Source organism: Furipterus horrens, unplaced genomic scaffold (genome assembly GCF_987537825.1).
Source record: "Furipterus horrens unplaced genomic scaffold, mFurHor1.1.pri manual_scaffold_1, whole genome shotgun sequence".
NCBI classification, from domain to species: Eukaryota; Metazoa; Chordata; class Mammalia; order Chiroptera; family Furipteridae; genus Furipterus; species Furipterus horrens.
Window position 1 is genome coordinate 137,239,961 of NW_028327171.1, and position 21,269 is coordinate 137,261,229.

Genomic DNA, 21,269 nt, shown 5'->3' on the forward strand with positions numbered 1-21,269 from the left:
ATTTAGTGTAAAGGTGATCCTTTCAGCGACCTTCAAGAGACTACCTCTCATCTCGGTCCTGCATATTCATTTGCGCTTTGTACCACTGCCCCTCTTGTTCCCTTGCAGCCAGCACCCTGGTCTTCTCTCAGGCCCTTGAATGTTTCTCTTTTCCATTCCTGGGTTTTATACGTGCTATTCTGTTTGTTTTGAACACCCTGAGGCTCTCTTCATTTAAACCCTTCAAGCCTCAGCTTAAGTATCATCACTTCAAATAAATGACTCTTGAAGTTAGTTGTCCATGCCATTTTCTATAGTTGCCTCTTTTTGACTTCCTTTGCAGAATTAATCAAAGCTCACAGTTATTTTATAAATGTTTATGCTTGTTCCCTTCTGTGCTTTATGGCTGTTTACCCTCTAGAACATCAGCTTCCTGAGAAGAGGCCCTGTCTGTCTTACTCATTGACATTTCTCCTGGATCTAATTCAGTACTGGGCACTTAGAGCCTTGATAAATATTTGCTTTGGAAGAATTAGGACAAAGGCATGATTTTGTTGCATTTTTCAGCTCTCTATATTTTCAAATTTATGATTCATTGGTATCACATTATTTCTTTTCTGTTTCAAAACATGATGGCATAAAAGAGATAAGGACAGAGCAGGAAGAGAGGAGACACGCATTACCCCTAATAGATACCATATCTCTGTTGTCACTACAGTAAAACACAATGTCTCTACTGTCCCACAAATGCTGAGTATATATTTTTCCTCCTTAATTATATAATATAAAAATAGCATAACTCGAACATTGAATATCTACTCCTTTCTAAGTTGTACATTTAAAATAGGGATATATAATGTATATTTTATCATCCTTAGTTTAGACCTCTTCAAAATAATATCATTAGAGTCAGACTAAGTTTTTAAAGTGGAACCTAATCAGACAGTCATAGGATACTAGATCTCCTTAATTCCACAGGCTGAGTTTCAGATACTTTAAACAGCAAGGGCCAGAAAACTTCAGTTTGACTGCTCAGAGATGATTAAGGTGGCTGTGTATCAATTAGAAGGGTAAATGTTTTGTGCCAGTTGATAGTAGTTAGGCCAACAAAGGCAGTGTATTTATTCTCAATTACTCAAAGATCCAATGATTATGGAATACTTCACTGTAAGCAGAAATGCAGATTTAAAAACAAATTCTAAAGTATCTATCTTTCTTATTGGGCAAATATTCCTGCCTGATTTCAGGGAGCATTTCAAAACCATTCAAAACCACTGGATTTCACTACTGAACAAAAATGACTCTTCTACCTTAGGAAGATCAGTTTAACCATCTCTTTTCAGATTTACTGAGGCAAGTTTCTCTAAGTATTGTATAAACATCTGATAATAAGTACCTTGGCACAGAGCGATTATTTGGTCAACTTTGTTCAAATCTGAGATAAGATGACATTTACATAGCTAATAGCCTTTTCAATATACATTGATATTTTCATTAAATTTAATGACTTCATTCAATGAGGGAAGAAAGAACATCAGAATCTTTGGAAAAAGTGTTACAACTTCTTGTTCCCTATTTTAGGACTGTTGCATGTAATTAGAGGCATCTTTTTATAAGAAGGCTTGTCACCCATGCAAACAGTTTAAGACATCACTGTCCAATTTAAAATGTTTGGCACACCCTTCTCCATAACCATTTTTCAAACACTTATCTTTCCTGTTTGGATGGACCTTATACAAAAAATGAAAATTCAATGGACATTATTTGTTCTTCCTTCTTCCTTTCCTTCCTTCCTTCCTCCCTTCATACCTTCCTTTCTTCTTCCTTTCCATATTTTATCAACATGAAAAATTGTTTTAGACCTTCTAAAGGGATATGTATCTCATTCATCTCAAATAATTGAGAAACTACCATGAAAGAAATGCTGAATTACATTGTTTTCATACTCTTCAACTTACAAATTCAGTGAATTCTATAGGTTGGTAATTTAAAATGCATTTTTTATTAAAAATGTTCTTAATTATAACTGAGTTTTACAACTAGATCACAAATTCATGTGTCAATTAGTATGCTTCCAGAGTTATTTTTAGTAATATTAGTATAAGCCCTAGATCCTGGGGAGAGAGAGGAGGAATTCTAGTTCCCCAAATCCTAGTGCTCTATTCCTATAATTATGTGTCCATAGCTTTCTTAATGTCTTCTCCCTTCCCTTTTTAAGAACAACACATAAATTCTAGTGTAAACCCAACATGCTTCATGACCCAAGATGAATCATCTAATTGCTCCAAATTAAAATATTCATCAAAGCTATTTATTCTAGACCTATGTGCCATCTTTCAAAGACGCTCATGCTTATTGTCCCAAATTAATCTCTAAATTCTGTCTTTGAACAATGTTTCTGGGAGCCTGCTCTAGGGTAACACAATTTCTATACTTTTGACTTTGGTAGTGTCTTCTCTTTTTCATAAACTCCAGAGTCAGTTTTTCATTTGTCTTCATAAATATTTTCTCATCAGCAATGAAGGACTAGAGAAAAATTGCTAAAGTAAACTTTCATCAATCAGGGATGTTGTTTTTCCTCATCAAGAACATATTTATCCACTTGATAAGTATTACAAATTTTTCAAAATATCTTCACTCATGGTCTAATTAATACTAATATAGGTGAATTAAGAAACTTTATTTCAGGCTATAGAAGCCTGAGGAATAATGGAGGGTGCCACAGGACAAGTGGGGAGAGACCCAACTCAGTGCGGCTCACAGCAGAAAGCTGCAGCAGGCCCATGAGTGAGAGAAAAGCAGCCACAAAAACCAGCCAGATCTCCTCACAGCTAGCCAGCCAGAAAATATTTGAAACTCATGGAATTTTGACCAGGTGTGGATCCAGAAAAAGAAGACTGCGCACAAAGGTTGAACTGAGTAAAAACGTTCTTTCTTTCTTTTTTTTTTTTTAAACTCTTTCTTTAATCTGTTTCCTACCTTCTCTTCTTCCCATCTTTCTTCTTTAATTTTTGTTTGCTTGTCTGTTTTGTTTAGCCTCCCTTTCACACTAAATATAATAGCATATAACTGCTATTTAAACCTAATACTATACACTTCCACTTACTTACTTTATTCTGCATTCTTCCCTCTCTTTTTTAACATACAATGTAAATATACTTACTGTCTTGCATATCCTTAACACTACTTGCTACTATTATTATTCTATAATCTTCTTTCTAAAAAAATCATATTTTTTTTCATTTAAAAAAACTCTTGTCTGTTTCTCCTAGACTATAATAGTCTTAACTTCTCTACATTTATATTAATACTGGTTCATTTGCTGCTGATAGTGGGATAATGGGTGGGGGATATTTTTGAGGGTGTGGGTTTCTTGCCTGGGTTGTATGTTTATGTTTTAACAGCATCTCCACAAAAGAACTCAAGACAAGATGGGCAGAGTGACTCTCAATCAACTAGCCAGAGGGAAGATTCCACCAAAGAGTAACTAAAATATAACTAGACAGCATAAACAAATCGCATAAAAAATATCCCAAGAGCGTCAGACTCAGGATATCAAAGAACTGCACCACTGAACCCCCCCAGGTCTCCAATAAAGAATCTCATACCACAAAGGCAGGATATCAAAGCAGACAAATCTAATAAACAAAAACAAACAAGAAGAATCCAACATAGGAAGACACAGAAAGAACCTCCCAATGAAAGGAAAAGAGGAATCCCCCCCAAAAAGGTAGATGGAATAGATATAAGCCAACTATCAGACATGGAATTAAAAATAATGATGATAAAGAAGCTCAATGTACTTGACAATCTCAAAAAAAACTATGACAAACTCGAAGGTAATTACCAGCAACTCCAAGGAAACTACAAAGAATGGCAGGGAAGCTACAGGGAACATACAGAGAACTATATCAGCATAAAAAAGGACATCGAAAGTATTAATATGAACCAGGAAGAAATGAAGACACAATTTCTGAACTGAAGAACACAGTAGAATCAATCAAAAGCAGGCTAAATGAAGCAGAGGATCGGATCAGTGAGATAGAAGACAATGTAGAAAAAAATTCCCAGACAATACAACAAAATGAAAAAAGATTGAAAAAGTATGAAGAGAGTTTAAGAGAACTGCAGAAAAACATAAGACTAAACAACATTAGAATCATAGAGATATGAGAAGGAGAAGAGGAGGAGCAAAGAATAGAAAACCTGATAGGAGAAATAATGACAGAAAATTTTCCTAATCTGATGAGAGAAAAAGTCATGCAAGTCCAGGAAGCACAGAGGATCCCAATGAAGATGAACTCAAAAAGGCCCACTCCAAGGCACACCATAATTAAAATGGCAACATTCAAAGTAAAAGTGAGAATCCTAAAAGCAGCAGGAGAAAAATAGCAAATAACATACAAAGGAGCTCCAATAAGACTATCAACCGATTTCTCAATGGAAACACTGCAAGCCAGAATGGAATGGTCAAAAATATTTGAAGCAGTGAAAAACAAAGGCCTACAACCAAGACTACTCTACCCAGCAAGGCTCTCATTCAAAATGGAAGGTGAAATAAGGAGTTTCTTAGACAAAGGAAGACTAAAAGAATACATCTCCACCAAACCAGCATTGCAAGACATGCTAAAAGGAATGCTTTAAAAAAAAATAAGAAAAAAAGAGAGGGAGAGGAACACAGACACAAAGGGAAATGAATAAATAGATGTCAATAATAACCTTAAATGTAAATGCATTAAATGCTCCAATTAAAAGACATAAGGTAGTGCAATGGATACAAAAAAAGGACCCACATATATGCTGTCTACAAGAAACACACCTCAAAACAAAAGATTTACACAGACTGAAAGTGAAGAGATGGAAAAAGTATTCCAAGCAAACAAACATGAAAAAAAGCTGGGGTAGCAGTCCTCATATCAGACAAAACAGATTTGAAAGCAAGGGCAATAAAAAGAGACAAAGAAGGACATTTCATAATACTTAAGGGAACAATCCATCAAAAAGATATAACCCTGGTAAAAACATATATGCACCCAACATAGGAGCACCCAAATATATAAGGAAAATACTAGAAGACTATAAGAAGGATATCAACAGCAACACACTCATAGTAGAGGTCTTTAACACTCCATTATCAACAATAGACAGATCCTCAAAGCAAAGAAACATCAAGGATATACAGGCATTGAACAACACACTAAACCAAATGGACTTAATTGACATATATAAAACTTTTCACCCCAAAGAAGCAAAATACACATTCTTTTCAAATGCACATGGAACGTTTTCAAAGACAGACCACATGATAGGACACAAAATAAGCCTCAACAAATTCAGGAAAGTTGAAATTATATCAAGATCTTTTCAGACCAGAATGCCTTGATACTAGAAATCAACCTCAAGGAAAAAAATCAAAGACATCCAAACTCATGGAGAATGAATAACATGATATTAAATAATGAATGTGTTAATTACATCAAGGAAGAAATCAAGAAGTTTCTGGAAACTAATGATAATGAACACACAACAGCCCAAACTTATGGGACACAGCAAAAGCAGTCCTGAGAGGAAAGTTCATAGCAATACAGGCCTACCTGAAAAGGATAAAAGAATCTCAAATAAAAAATCTAACCCTACAGCTACAAGAACTAGAACAACAACAACAAGCAAAGCCCATGGTGAGTAAAAGGAAGGAAATAAAGATCAGAGCAGAATTAAATGACATAGAGACTAAACAAACAATTCAAAAGATCAACAAAAGTAGGAGCTGGTTCTTTGAAAAGATAAACAAAATCAACAAGCTTTTAGCCAGGCTCATCAAGCAAAAAAGAGAGATGATCTAAATAAACAAAATCAGAAATGAAAGAGGAGAAATCACGACTGATATCATAGAAATACAAAAGATTGTAAGAAATTACTACAAATGACTGTATGGCAAGAAATTTGACAACCTAGATGAAATGGACAAATTTCTAGAAACATATAGTCTTCCAAAACTGAATCAAGAAGAAGTAGAAAGCCTGAATAGACCAATAACAAAGAATGAAATTGAAAATGTAATAAAAAAATATCCTGGCACACAAAAGCCCTGGACCGGATGGCTTCGTGGGTGAATTTTACAAAACATTTAGGGAAGAACTAACTCCTACCCTCCTCAAACTATTCCAAAAAATCCAAGAAGAGGGAAAAATCCCAAACTCTTTCTATGAATCCAGGATTACCCTAATTTCAAAACCAGGTCAATACACAACAAGGAAAGAGAACTACAGGCCAATATCCTTGATGAACATAGATGCTAAAATCCTCAACAATATATTGGCAAACAGAATCTAGCAACACATTAAAAAGATCATACACCACTATCAAGTGGGATTCATCCCAGGGATGCAAGTATAGTTTAATATTTGCAAATCAATAAATATAATACACCACTTAAACAAAATGAAAGCCAAAAACCAGATGATCATATCAATAAATGCAGAAAAAGCATCTGATAAAGTACAACATCCATTTATGATGTAAACACTCAGCAAAATGGGAATAAAGGGAGCATACCTTAACATAATTAAGACTATATATGAGAAACCTGAAGACAAAATCATACTCAATGGACAAAAACTGAAAGCATTCCCCCTGAGATCAGGAACAAGAGAAGGCTGTCTACTCTCTCCACTCCTATTCAACATAGTGTTGGAAGTTATAGCCACAGCAACCAGACAAGGAAAAGAAATAAAAGGCATCCAAATTGGGAAAGAGGAAGTAAAACTGTCATTATTTACAGATGACATGATAGTATACATAGAAAACCCTATAGATTCTACTAAGAAACTACTCAATATAATAAGTGAATTTGGCAAAATAGCAGGGTACAAAGTAAATATACAGAAATCTAAGGCATTTCTGTACACCAACAATAAAATATCAGAGACAGAAACAAAAAAGAAAATTTCATTTACTATAACAACAAGAAAATAAAGGACCTAGGAATAAACTTAACCAAAGAGATAAAAGACCTGTACTCAGAAAACCATGTAGCACTGAAAAAAGAAGTTAAGGATGATACAAGTAAACTGAAGCAAATACCATGTTCATGGATGGGAAGAATGAACATGATTAAAATGACCATACTATCCAAAGCAATTTACAGATTCAATGCTATCTCTATTAAAATACCAATGACATATTTCACAGACCTAGAACAAATACTTCAAAAATTTATATGGAATCAAAAAAGACCCAAAGTAGCCAAAGCAATCTTGAGACAGAAGAAACCAGCAGGAGGAATCACAATACCAGACATCAAACTATACTACAAAGCCACTGTGATCAAAACAGTCTGGTACAGACATATAGATCAATGGAACAGAACAGAGAGCCCAGAAATAAACCCAGGACTATATGGTCAACTAATATTTGATAAAGGAGAAAGGAACATAAAATGGAATGAGAAGAGCCTCTTTAACAAATGGTGCTGGAAGAACTGGACAGGGACATGCAAAAACATGAAACCAGACCACCAACTTACACCACACACCAGAATAAACTCAAGATGGATCAAAGACTTCAATGTAAGCCATGGCACTATAAGTGTCTTAGAGGAAAACATAGGCAGGAAAATTTCAGATATCCCGTGTAACAATATTTTCACTGATACATCTCCTAAGGCAAGGGAAATAAAAAAATAAAATAAATAAATGAGACTCCATCAAACTAAAGAGTTTCTGCTCAGCAAAAGAAAACATTAGCAAGGTGAAAAGGGAACCAACCATATGGGAAAACATATTTGCCAATGATACATCAGACAAGGAATTGATCTCCAAAATATATAAAGAACTTACACATCTCAACACCAAGACAGACAGCCCAATTAAAAAATGGGCAAAACACCTGAACAAAGATTTCTCCAAGGAGGATACACAGAGGGTCCATAGACACATGAAAGAATGCTCTACATCACTAACCATCAGAGAGATGCAAATAAAAACCACAATGAGATATCACTTTACACCTGTCAGAATGGCCATCATTAACAAATCAACAAACAACAAGTGCTGGTGAGGATGTGGAGAAAAGGGAACCCTACCGCACTGTTGGTGAGAATGCAGACTGGTGCAGCCACTATGGAAAACAGTATGAAATTACCTCAAAAAATTAAAAATGGAACTGCCTTTTCAACCAGCAGTTCCACTGCTAGGCTTATACCCAAAAAATCCTAAAACCCCAATTCAAAAGAACTTATGCACCCCTGTGTTCATAGCAGCACTGTTTACAATAGCTAAGTGCTGGAAACAGCCTAAATGCCCATCTGTGGATGAGTGGATTAAAAAACTGTGGTCCATTTACACAATGGAATACTATGTAGCAGAAAGAAAGAAGGATCTTCTACCATTTGTGACAACATGGATGAAAGTAGACAGAATTATGCTCAGTGAAATAAGCCAGGCAAGGAAAGAAAAATACCATATGATATCACCTAATACTGAGACTAAGGTACAACACAAACAAATGAACTAAAAAGAACAAGGAACAGAATAACAGTTATCAGTGGGGAGGGGGGAGGGAGAGAAGGGGGATAAGTAAGGGAAGGGTTAGTCAAAGAACATGTATGAATGACTCATGGACAACGGGGGGAATATGACTGTAGGAGAAAGGGTGGGCTGGGTCGGGGGGAGAAATGGGGAAAAATGGGACAACTGTAAGTGAAAAACAAAAAAAATAAAAAATAAAAAAAAATTAAAAAGAAACTTTATTTCATACTTTTATTTTGAAAATATTTTTAAGTCATTTAAAGTTGTTGGAAATAGAAGCACAATGATGATTTAAATGGACTTCAATATCAGAGACCAGTTTAAGACCAGTGACACAAAAAAGAGTTGTAAAATGTTACGCTATATTTTAATACACTTCTAAACCAGTATTTTAAAGATAAAGAAGCAATAAACCAACTATATTTTTATTAAGAATTACTTGTTAATATACTTATCTTTACTAACCGATCAAGTCTGACTTTTCACAATATATTGAAGAGCATTAAAAAAATACAGTTTGCTCTAATTAAAACATAAAATTATTTTTCTCCTTTGAGCATTTCATTTGATTTGTATTAGGTGTAGCTATTGTAGCTGAAGTATATTTTCTAAGAAAATCTTATGCTAGATTTGCAGGTGTGCAGTTAAGGAAAGTGCCAAGATTTGAGACAAACTCTCCCTGCCTAGGAGAGAACATAAATACTGGATCCTGTCAGTAAGTGAGAGCTCAGAGCTTCATGTTTCAAAAAACACCAGGATTGCGGGATATTTCTTGCCAATTTCTGTAAAGGAGATTTTACCAGACTCTACTCCCTTATCAATTGGATTTAAAAAATGATTCCTGTACTATATAGAACACCCAAGATATGAATCTGAGGAACTTACTTGTGCTGATATGATCAGACTTGCTGCTCTTTGGGGCTGGCCTCTCACACTGTGTGCCTGACCAGTTGGTGGAGCATCTAGAAATATTAAAAAACAATTCAGTGAATAGCAACATACAAGTCTGCTAACGTAGTAACTTCAACCAAATGAAATGGAGGACCCAACCATCACAGATTAATGAATATTAGGTTGAGATATCTGCTAATTTCCTGTATATTGTCAGTATGCTGAAGGTTACCTCAGTTGGACTTCACTAGTTTAAATATTTTTAAAGTTCATTGTTATAGTAACTTTTCTTGATTTATGTTAACCTAATGCCACATTTTATAGAAAAATGGAAATCTTAATTAAGAACTGGGAATTAATTTGAGAAGTACTGAAAATTCACGTAGCCACTACAAAATTGAGTTTACCTGTGAAGCCAATCCTCCTTTATTAAGTTTCTGTGATTGGAAAAAAAAATTTTCTGCTTGTTCTGAGTCCCAAATGGAACTGGGTACCGACCAGCAAGTAGTCATGTCTCATAGCTGAAGTGGCAGAATCTTTACTCTCTTGACAGATAGGAAAATACAGTGCTTTTCCGCTTAAAATAATATTTCAATTAACTATGGAATCAAAAGAATGTGCTCATGTTTTTACTGGGAAGAGTGGTATTCCATACATAGGCATCCTGACACTATGACGAAAAATCTAGCAGAGAATTGAAATAATAGATAGGATTAAAATCCATTCTTTAAACATAAATCACCACTATATAAATTAGCTGGTTGCATCCAGTAAGTTCTGGAATCATTTTTAGTTATTTTGACCAATGTTTGTTAGCTAGCACAAGTTGCCTCTGTACATTTGTCAGAGGGAATTCATGGAGCAACCATTTAATTGGCTTCAGTTCTTATTAAAAATGACTATCAAAAACCACCAGATCAACAATTGTACACAATAAATGAACAACTTCCAGAGCCATTTTAAGTATAGCTTTTTAGACATAATAGCCAATCTAAATAAATGCAATTTCAAAGTCTATTCCAATTCTGTCTTAGTCAATTTAGATAGGCTTCTATGATGCCATGTGCATTATTTAGAATATTCGTGAAGACAGTATTGACTGCTCTAAAATAAGGGCAAAATTTCATAAAATCATTATTACTGACCAACTCAAATCATGAAAACAAAAATATGTTTCAGAAATGCATATATTAACTTCAGCATAATTAACAATATTAATACTAGTCAATATATAGTTATTGTGTTAATAATGATATTGTAAAGCTATGAGTATGGAGCATGATTTAAATGAAAGTTAATATTATCATATTATGATTAGGCTATCACATACATTATCCTAACTTTTTGTTCAAAGTTTTTATAATAAAGCTTACATATATATTTTCTACACATCACTTATTATATACCATACTACAAGTAAATCATTACAACAGGTAAATAAATTACAGGACCATGCCTATGACTATCCATACCCAAAGTGAGGCAAAGAAATGAGCATTTTCAAATGATTATAATAAAGTGGACATTCAATAAAAACATTAATTAAAAAATAATTTCTTATTATTTCTCAGCTAAGGTCTTATTATTTGGCTAAGGTCAAATGTAAAAATCATTCCTTTTTTTTCCTAGGTTGTGGTTTTGCATATGAATGATCTGGAAAATTGTTTCAGTTCTTTAACAGTTCTAAATTTTGACACATTCCATAGACAATTTACAGTAAGATGTTTAGTAAGACTTTGCAAACACGTTGTTAGAGTGAATTCTGATAATTGTAAATTCTTTTTGTTTTTATATAGTTTTAGATTTGTCAAATCTTCCTAATTGACCACTGAGAATGTTTTGCATACTCCAATGAAAAGAATAATTCTTATTGCTTTAGTGATTTTATTATGTAGCTGATGTGTACAAAGCTATTTTAGTGCAATTATATTATATTGAATTATTTATTAAACTATCAAAATTTTCTCTTTACATTACCTTGATTATTAAAAAAAAAACAAAAAACAAAAAACAAACAAACCTAGATCAGGGATCATATTAAATAAGAGGAATGACCTGAGATAAACTTTATGTTACTAGAGAAAAAAACTTCTGTGGTTCATCATTACACTGAGATGCTTGGAAGTCAGAAAATGCAATTGCTCAGGAATTGGAGGGTGAAATGCTAATCGACCAGATTGTGTTCTGGTATTAACATCATGTATTTTATGTGCTTTAAGAAGTTATAAAATATATGCTTTGGAACTTGAAAAGAGCAGAGAGAAATTTTTAAACAAAAAAAGATAAGGATAGTGTGATTCTTACTCAAAACTCTGGAATTATTTAAGTAGGGAAGGTGCTCATTGTTAAGTGTTGATTAATTTCCTATTTTATCTATAACTTGCAATCCACTATTCATAATAAATCATTAATAACCTGATAGTAGTCATAATGCTCTTCTCTTTCAAATGGAGGTACATTTAAATTCTTAATCTTCAGGAAATATTTTACTTACTACATAATGAAAATAACTCTCAAAGACCGTGTTGAAGAAATAATTAATTTTATCAGTTATATATCTTAATCAGCTGATGGTCACCTTGTAGTGTTCCCAATACTCCTTATTAAATAGTGCTTTATGGCCAAAGATAAAATGTGTTCCATTCTTCTACATTTGACCTCGTCTTAAAATATATATTCTTTTGAGATATTAAATCAAACAGACACCATTATTCTTGTTGCCTACCACAAGAATTACTACTTAAAGCATCTGCTGCTCCACAAGTTCTTCTTCCAATGATTGATTTAAAACCAAGTATTCTTAAAAACATTTTAAAAGAAATGCATAAATCTTCATTCTCTGAGTAGACTACAATGATCAAAGCCATTGATGGCAGAGCATTTAAGTTTTGAAATGTGTGTGGATCATCAAAATTTCCTGTCCAATTCCCCACTGAATTATTTGCATAATCATGCTGACTACAACATCTCTGGCATCAGTCTCTTTTTCATTATTCCTCAAGCAAAATCCATAGTCCATGCCCTGGTCATCTTTAATCTGCACTGCTCACTTCTATTCATCTCCAGCTGATTATCTTCAAGTTAGTCCTGTATGGCCCACCTGAGAAATTATTTCTTTTTCTCACCATCATAATCACCTGTATATCATTCTATTTAAAATATCATACAGTTGTTCCCCACTGCTCTAAACCTTAGGACAATGAAAATCAGCTTCTTTTTATGTGCTTATCAGTACAATGCTCCGAATTATTTAACTTTAAAAACACTTTCATGAATGTTAAGTATTGTTGAATTGCAGAAACAAATAAATTCTTATTTTTATTCAGTTAAACAATTGTTTATCCTTTATTCTTCATATCATCAAATGAAGATATTGCTCCTAGCCCATTCTTGCAGTCAATATCTGCCTGATAATGCATTACTAATTTAACATTCTTTTTGGCTTCTTCCTTTTTGTCCTAGGCCATCTGACATTAAAAAGAAAGATTATTTACTGCTACATTGTTTTCTTGATTGTTTTTCACTCCATTATAGTTATATGTATAAAATGTTCTTAAATATACTTCATGACATTTCCTTTATATTAAGGTTTAGACTAATGATTAACAAACTGGAAAACATTTTAAATTAAAATTCTGGAATTCCATATAGCACTGATTTTCATTTGACAGACTGGAGTTGTGGCTAGACAGGCATTTTAACAATGTGACTCTGATGAAAGCAATTAACAAATCACACTTCAATAAATACTTGAGGTGAATTTCTATTATATTCCCATAGACACTGTTCTTAAACAAAATATTATTCAACCTATTTTTAAATATTTAGGATGGAAAAATGATATGCATGCCCAGCATGATTGCTCAAAGGAGTAAATAACATTGGTAGAAGTTCTTTACATAGTACCTAAAAAGCTGAGTGGGCTTTTGTTTTAGCTAACTAATTCTCACCTGAAAGTTACTACATGAAATATATTGTTAGGTCATTTATTATGTCCTTTAACAGTTTGTGAAATTATTGTACACTTATATTATCAGTTTCTATTATAATTTCCTGTGGCACAGGAAAATATCTTTCTATAAAGGTAACTGTGTAACAAATATTACTAGAAAGCACAATAAATATTTTTAGAATATCAAAATGTTTGGCATATATAACAAGATAAAATATATTCTTTACAAAATATATTTTTTACATTTAATTGTATAAATATAAGACATATAATTAAAATGTCTAAAATAATAACTCAGAAAGAGTAGAGTGATTGGTACAAGGAGAACTGAAATCAGGTATACAAAGTCTGTCCAGAAGATATCCAGCCACGTAACATGAAAAATAGATATTTATTGAAGAAGATACAAGAAATATTGTATATAAACAATGACACCTTAATCCCCTTCAAAGTAGATACCCTGGGACCTCACACAGTTCTTCCAGTCACTATCAGCTACCCTGTCATATTTTCCTGAATCTCATGGATGGTCTGAAGTTTCTTCCCTTTCAAAGGTGATTTTAGTTTTGGAAAAAGCCAGAAGTCTCAGGGCACCAAATCTGGGCTGTAGTGGGGCTGAGCCTCCTGGGTGATTGGATGTTTTGCCAAAAAAGTCTGTATGGAATGTGATGCATGAAGGGGTGCTTTATCATGATGAAGCTGCCAATCACCAGTTGCCTATAGCTGTGGCCTTCTCAGTCATCCAAATAGTTTCTGTGGAGGAATGTTCAAGCTTAATGCAAAATTCGATGCAGATTCGTTGTTCTGTTCACTCAAGTCATTTTGAATGAGATGGCCACACAGTACACATGCTCACTAAATGGCATGTAGTGAGCCCAACTGACTAGTACAGTGAAGTTGTCATTGTTTGAGCATGTGCATTCCAGTCTACTCTCCTTGGCTGCCATGTTACATCGATGTCATGGGAACTGTTCTTGGTATATCAACAATGGCTGGACTTTTGCCAGACAGACCTCATAAAATAATGAAGGTGTATTAAAATCTTAAGCATTGTTTTTCACCATAATGATGATCAACTTTACTTGGTCTACATACATATTGCATTTTCCAGAAATCTGGTCTAGAATTGCCTGCTTTGGGAAGACTTCAAAATAAAATAATAAGGTTAATAATTGCTCCATCTTTTCACTAAATATTCAAGTCATGGACCTTTTCTAACTAAAGTAAAATTCAAAGGTGAACCTTAAAGCAATTTGAAGTTGAATCACTCCTCTTAAATATAGTGCTACACTGCCCTTATTAAGCATAATGATGGGGACATTCAGAAAGAAAAGTCGTTTAATACACTCTTTTTTTTACAGAAGGGGAAAATGGCATACGGGAGTTAAAGAGTTCTTAGAACACTCCTGCATAGTACCATGAATATTTTGGTGCTTCAAAAATCTCATCCAGTAAAACTAAAAAATATAATTACATCTATATGTACCAGGTTCATATAGTAACATATTCATATACTAGGTGAAGGAAATTTTAAAAATTAGATATCACTTGTAAATATTTTGTCTAATTCTGAAAAGTTTACTCTTTGGGGATTGAGTTATGGCTACATTTTGCATGAAATACCTAACTTAAAAAGTTTTTCCTTTTTATTGAATTTATTGAGGTGACACTGGCTAACAAAATTATACAGGTTTCAGGTGCACAATTCTACAACTCATCCTCTGTACAGTGCATTATGCCTTAACCATCTTAAGTCAAGTCTCTGTCCATCACTATTCATCTCCACATACCCTCTTCCACCTCCCTCAACCCCTTCTCCTTGAGGCAGTCACTACACTGTTGTCCATCTTCATGGTCTTCATGAAGTTTCTCTCTCTCTCTCTCTCTCTTTTTTTTTTTTTTTGCTCAATCCCTCCACCTCCACCCCACAACAAGTCCCAACCCCCAACATCTGTCAGCCTACTCTCTATAGTCTGTCTCTATTTTGCTTGTTAATCCATTTTGTTCATTAAATTCCACATATAAGTGAAATCATATGTTACTTGTTCTTCTCTGACTTGCTTATTTTACATAGCCTAATATTCTCTAGGTCCATTCATGCTGTTGCAAAGGGTAAGATTTTCTTCTTTTTTACAGCTGAGTAGTACTCCATGTTTAAATGTAGCACAGCATTTTTATCCACTCACCTACTGAGGGACATTTGGGCTGCTTCCAAATCTTGGCTATTGTAAATAACTACAGTGAACACAGGGATTCATGTTCATGAATTCCTTTGAATTCATGTCTTGGATTTCTTTGGAGCACCAGAGCTGGGGAGCTCAGCCTGGGGGTTAGACTCCATGCTCCTCTGGGGGAACCCCCTGTAACTGAGATATCTCTCCAGCACCTCAGCCACTACCCATTGGATTTGGGACAGCCCTTTACTCATCTCTGCCCTTCCTGACAGTCTTGATGTGGTTTCTTCTGTAAACCATTAGTTATAAGACTCCTTTCTAGTCTTATAACTCCTTTCTAGTCTTCAGTTGGTTACTCAGGATGATTGTTGTATAATTTAGTTGTAATTTCAATTTGGTCCTGGGAAGACGTGAGTATAGCTTTCACTTACTCCACCACTATCTTGTATCTCTGAAATACCTAATTTTGAAGCTCGATGCTTGATGTAGCTCCAAGTCCCTTCCTGGCCACCTTTGTTGCCAGATAGTAGTGTTATAAAATGCAAAAACATATTATGCACCTGAAACAGATATTTGGATATTTATTCATCTGTTTATTAATTTTACTTTAAGATATTATTTCATCTGTTATAGTTCCACCCTTTGAGATAACTATTATTTCATATATAATGATTCATACTTTTTTTGAACATTCCTTAAAATTTCCTACCATAAGATTGATGTGAAATTTTGCACAAGAGTTAATTGATGTGTGGCAGATCCTAGAAGTATTTTTTTTTATGAAAAATATTCTTTCAACCTCTATAAAAATGTATGAGGTGGAATTATTTGCCATGTGAAATGAAGAATTTCATGTTCAAAAGATTTTCTTGAAAGACAATGGCTAATTAGTGGTAGAAATAAAATAGAGGTTATTATTCATAATTGTTATCTATGACAATGGCATGATCCTTCTAATTCAATTTAGGAGTAGCAAGAAATTATTTTCCTTACTCTCTCATGCTGAGGAGTGTACCAGGTCCTTAATAAGAAAATCAAAATATTATCTGAACAAAAGGAAATAAATACATTTTTTTTTGTAGGCAATCTGTAAGAATTACCACATTGGCTCAGACCTGTGGTCAGTAATGCCTAATATTCTGTCTGGAATTGACAGTTAGGAACATGTAATTAAAAATGTTTATATCCTTTTTGGTATTAACTTTACATTTTTGTGTTGTTTCCAAATCCTGTATATGTGTCTAATATATCTTTAAAACTACAACATTTATAAATTCCACTGTTATTACTCAATACAGTTTTAAACTTCTGCAACGATTTATATTTCTCTCATTCAGTATTTTTATATGTAATGTTGTATTGTGATTTCTATTTATCCTGTACTGTTCTCTACCCTAACTTGACCATTACCTCTTACATGGCAATGTCTAGGTATCACCCTGTTTTGTTTTCTTCAAAAAATTTAAGATAGTGTCTTAAATTTGTTTTTGTTGTCATAAATACACTGGATTCAACTCTTTAATAACAACAAGCCTAATTTCAAAATATTAAATTAAATCATCTTGTTACCTAGTACTGATAGCATTAGTAGGACAAAATAATCTTACTTTAATATCAAGAGAATGTGGTCAGAAAGTTTTGGATTTCTGAGAATTGTTAATATGATGAAGTAAAAATCAAAATAATGAGATATTCAATAAACTCCGATCAATGATTATTTTAGGAAAAGTAAAAACGAATGAAAAGTTCTGTTGAAATGATAGCATGAAAGAAATAAAATCATGAAAGAAATAAAATTAATAAAATAAATTATTGAAAGTTATTTATTTTAAAAAGTAAGAAAGTAAGAAGAAATGTAAAAGAAAAGATGAAATCTAGTTTGCCAAGAAATTATCCATAAAAATAAGTTTGTTAAAATTGGGTGATTTAGGTTAAAAATGTTTAAACATAAAATTCTGTGCAGACCACTTGAGCAGAAATGGCCGCTGAAGTGTGAAATGATGACTGAATAAATATTAAAAAATGAAAGCCCTAGTAATGGAAAACTTTTACCATCTAGATACTCTCGAGGAAATTTTATTGAAAGCAAATCGGAAAAGCGTAAGAGTTTTTTAGAATGAGTGGACAATTTCTACTTAACTGAATACATTACATGTACTAAATGAAAGGAAAAAGAAACTATCATAAAATTAATATTAAGTAACATGGTGGATGCAATTGAAGACATAAAAGTAAGCTATTAACACTAGAAACAGTGGTTATAATTTCATAGTTAAAGGCCTTGAACACCAGTAGAAAGCTCTGACTACATGATGCCAAGATGAATGGTAGGTTCCAAAACTGGCTTAAAAACATACTGAACAATTGCAAGCCAGTTGTGGTAAAACCTCTATGCTTAGTGGCAATCAGACAAGTAACTACTTTGCTACCTCAATATTTTATGTTTTAGCACAAAATAGGAGTAAACAATAAAGAATTTGAAACCCCTTCCTAATTCTTAGATCTTTTTGTGATTTAGGGTGTTGAAATTTAAAACATATTATGATGGGGACGTATAGAATATACGACTGCAGTTATTGAGTATTGCTCAAGGTATATTAATCATATACAAATTAGGGGTGGTGGTTGTAGGAATAGCAGGGATGTTATTACTAGGTTTTGGGCATACAAATTGTAGTTATGAATATAATATTTAATTCTAATTGTCTAAAAATTTAATTTTACTTTCAATTATAGTGTTTATGTGCTGATGATATATTGATGCTAGCCACTTTCATTTATAGCCTAAATCACTGAAAAATGATTCTGACATATAAATGGTCACCTCCTTTCTGGTATTTTATTATAGCCTTTGTGTTAGTTACATGATTATTACATATCCACCAAAAAGTAACACCAAAGCTTTCCAGAACCAAACATTTATAATTTATAAAAGGATCTTGAATTAATATTAATATCAACTTCTCAGTCAATTACTGCCATTCAGTCTTTCTCAAAATTTAGAAGCTGAACTTTCAAAAGATTTTTTAGAAATTTAATTGTTTAAAAACAAAACACAATCTAAAAAAATAAATGAGGTTGAGAATGATTTGCTCAAGCTTCATATGTATTAACATGTTTGTCTATCCTCATAAATGTTAATTAGTCATAAAATGCCAGATTTGTTTAACAATATAGGAACATGTAGCAGAAACATCCAAAGCCTTATGACAAAGATGCTCCATGACACACATTTCTTTATTAATCTAAGTGTAAGATTATTATTCTGATTCAAGATGAGAAGGTTTATACAGACAATAGTAAAAAAATTGAGTCAGGAAGTACAAATGCCATGAGTAAAAAAATATTATAAAATAATATTACCTTAGCATTTTACTTGACAAAGAAAACTGAAATTTGGGGGTTGCTATAAATATCTTTATACATGTAATTAACATATAATAATAAGTATGGTACATTATATTTTCCATTTATTTATATGTGCATTAATACATATCTAAATATATATTTCTTTATGACTGTACTAAATTGGGATTTACTTAAAGTAGAGATTTTCCATTATTCATCTTTGTATTTTCTCATTTTTTTTCAACAGTGTTTGGCACATGGTCAATGTATGTGTTTGGAAAATCAATGGTTTTTTTTGACATTGAATGAATAAATTAATGAAAACATGGGGAATACATGATTGAACACGTACCAATACAAATACATATATAGAAATGTCATATAGATGTGCGATACCCTATTCTATAAAGAATATATAGCACCATTCTTAAGAATATGCTTTCAGCTAGTTATCAATCAGGCATTTCTGGGAAAAAGAAATATTGATCAATTATAGAAAACACCATATATGTAAGAATCATAATAACAGGCAATGTTTTCCTTTCCTTCCTTCCTTTTCTTTATTCTTCCTCCTTTGGTCCCTTCCTCCTTCTAGCCCTGCTTCCCTCCATTCATTCATTTATTCTTTCTTTTATAAAATCAGATGGATGATCACATTCTAACAATTGTGCTTGTACAAATTTCACATCTTCAGTGAGGTAATTGTATGGACTTCAGTTCTTGTCCCAGGCTGCAGCCAAATAAAAAATGCTTATTTTCTTTCCATGACAAAAATTCTAAAGGTATTTATCTAATGGGTACTTTGACATGGAAATAGTTGACTAATCTAGTTATCTTGACTTGTCCCTGACTTGGAATATGAATAAGAAATAAACCTTTGTTGTTAATAGCATTTGATATTTGTGACTGCTTTTTAGCACTAAAATATTGGAAAGCAGTTTAATAGGATGGAAAATTTAAATTGTTAAAGGATAACAATTACACAAATCAAAATAATATGTGGTTGTATCGTGCTGGTTTTCTTTCGTTATTATGATTTACTGCTTAAAGGTCAAGAACATGTCCCCAAATTAAGGGAAAATAATGTAAATATATCAAAACTTCATAAGATTAGCTGCCCACCTATTTCATGTTAAGTGGTGTCACTTGTACTCTTAAAGCACAAACTGGACTTTAGACTTGCATGTGAAAATGTGGTTTCTGTATTCCAAATTTCCCCATGGCATGACTAGCGTGGGGAGAGCTAGAACAGGCTACAACTTGTTAACCAGGATCAAAAAGGACATACATTGATGTGACAGTGTTTCTTGCCCTTTACTGCTCCAAAAGAGATGCACATTTCACATTTTGTCCTTTGAAAATATGTCAAGTGGCAGAAAACAAATAAGAAACATGCAATGACCTGACTTTTGAAATGTTGAGTTGTTCAATACCCCTGCTAAAGTTGAATTGTTCAATATCCCTGCTGAAAATCTGTGATCTGCTTGAAGTCTCTCAGGACAGCAACCTTGGCCTCTTTGCAAATATTTCCTATGGGGGGACAAGGTCATTGGTCCATAAGCAGGAGTGCGGCTCAGCCTGACAGCAGGACCACAGAGAAGCAAGCAGCAGTCTCCTTTGCGCAAGGCCGATCTCTGAAGAAGCCAATGCCTTAATTAGCTGTTGTAATGTAAGAGGGTAATTTCTACGTTTCTAAAGTTTTTGACAGAAACGGCACTCATTAATTATCTTCTGGAAAACTCCAACAAAAGCATCTGTAGTACCTGTACCTTTTCTTATATGTTTCTCACCTTGAGGATTTAAAAAATAATGCTGAATTTTTAATAAAATAATTACATTGGAACAATTACAAAACCACAGAAAATAACAAAATGTCTAATCCAGATCGCTCTCTTAGTGAATGTCCCCTTGGTACTTATACATTATATTCATCTTGCATCCTTCTGTATCTTAAAAACTACCTCAGAAATGTTTATAAAGCTAATTCCTGTGTATGTTTTCTAGGGTAACACAGCCCTTTCTCTGTGTGTTACCCCTCATAGGACTTGTGCTGGGCTTTGCTTATTGTAGCTTTCTCCCCAGTCACTATTACTATCACTGTCATTGTACTAATAATCTTTTACTTATCCCATATTTTGCCTTGTTTTCATTAACAAGCAGTTTTTTCAAAGTCCACACTTAATATTTCTTCTTTGAATTCCCAGACACCCAGATTAGACCAGGTTCTTAGCATTTTATGTTTGGTATATTAAAAAGGCTTTAATATTTTACTTTAATTAATTAATTTAATTTTGAATGTTTACCATGTTCAAGATAATACTCTATGTTCTTTACATCTCTTAATTATAAAAACAATCTTAGGAAGTAGTTGTTATCATTTCCACACTAAGATGACAA

General features: G+C 33.2%; 1 protein-coding gene across 1 annotated transcript in view; it reads right to left on the reverse strand.

The window, feature by feature from the left end:
- Window positions 1-21,269, reverse strand: part of LRP1B (LDL receptor related protein 1B) — a 1,919,366-nt gene that overhangs the window by 12,074 nt on the left and 1,886,023 nt on the right. The window contains exon 88 of the mRNA XM_090279551.1: window positions 9,393-9,469. Within this exon, the coding sequence (XP_090135677.1) occupies window positions 9,393-9,469 (77 nt within the window). The remainder of the gene's footprint in view (window positions 1-9,392; window positions 9,470-21,269) is intronic.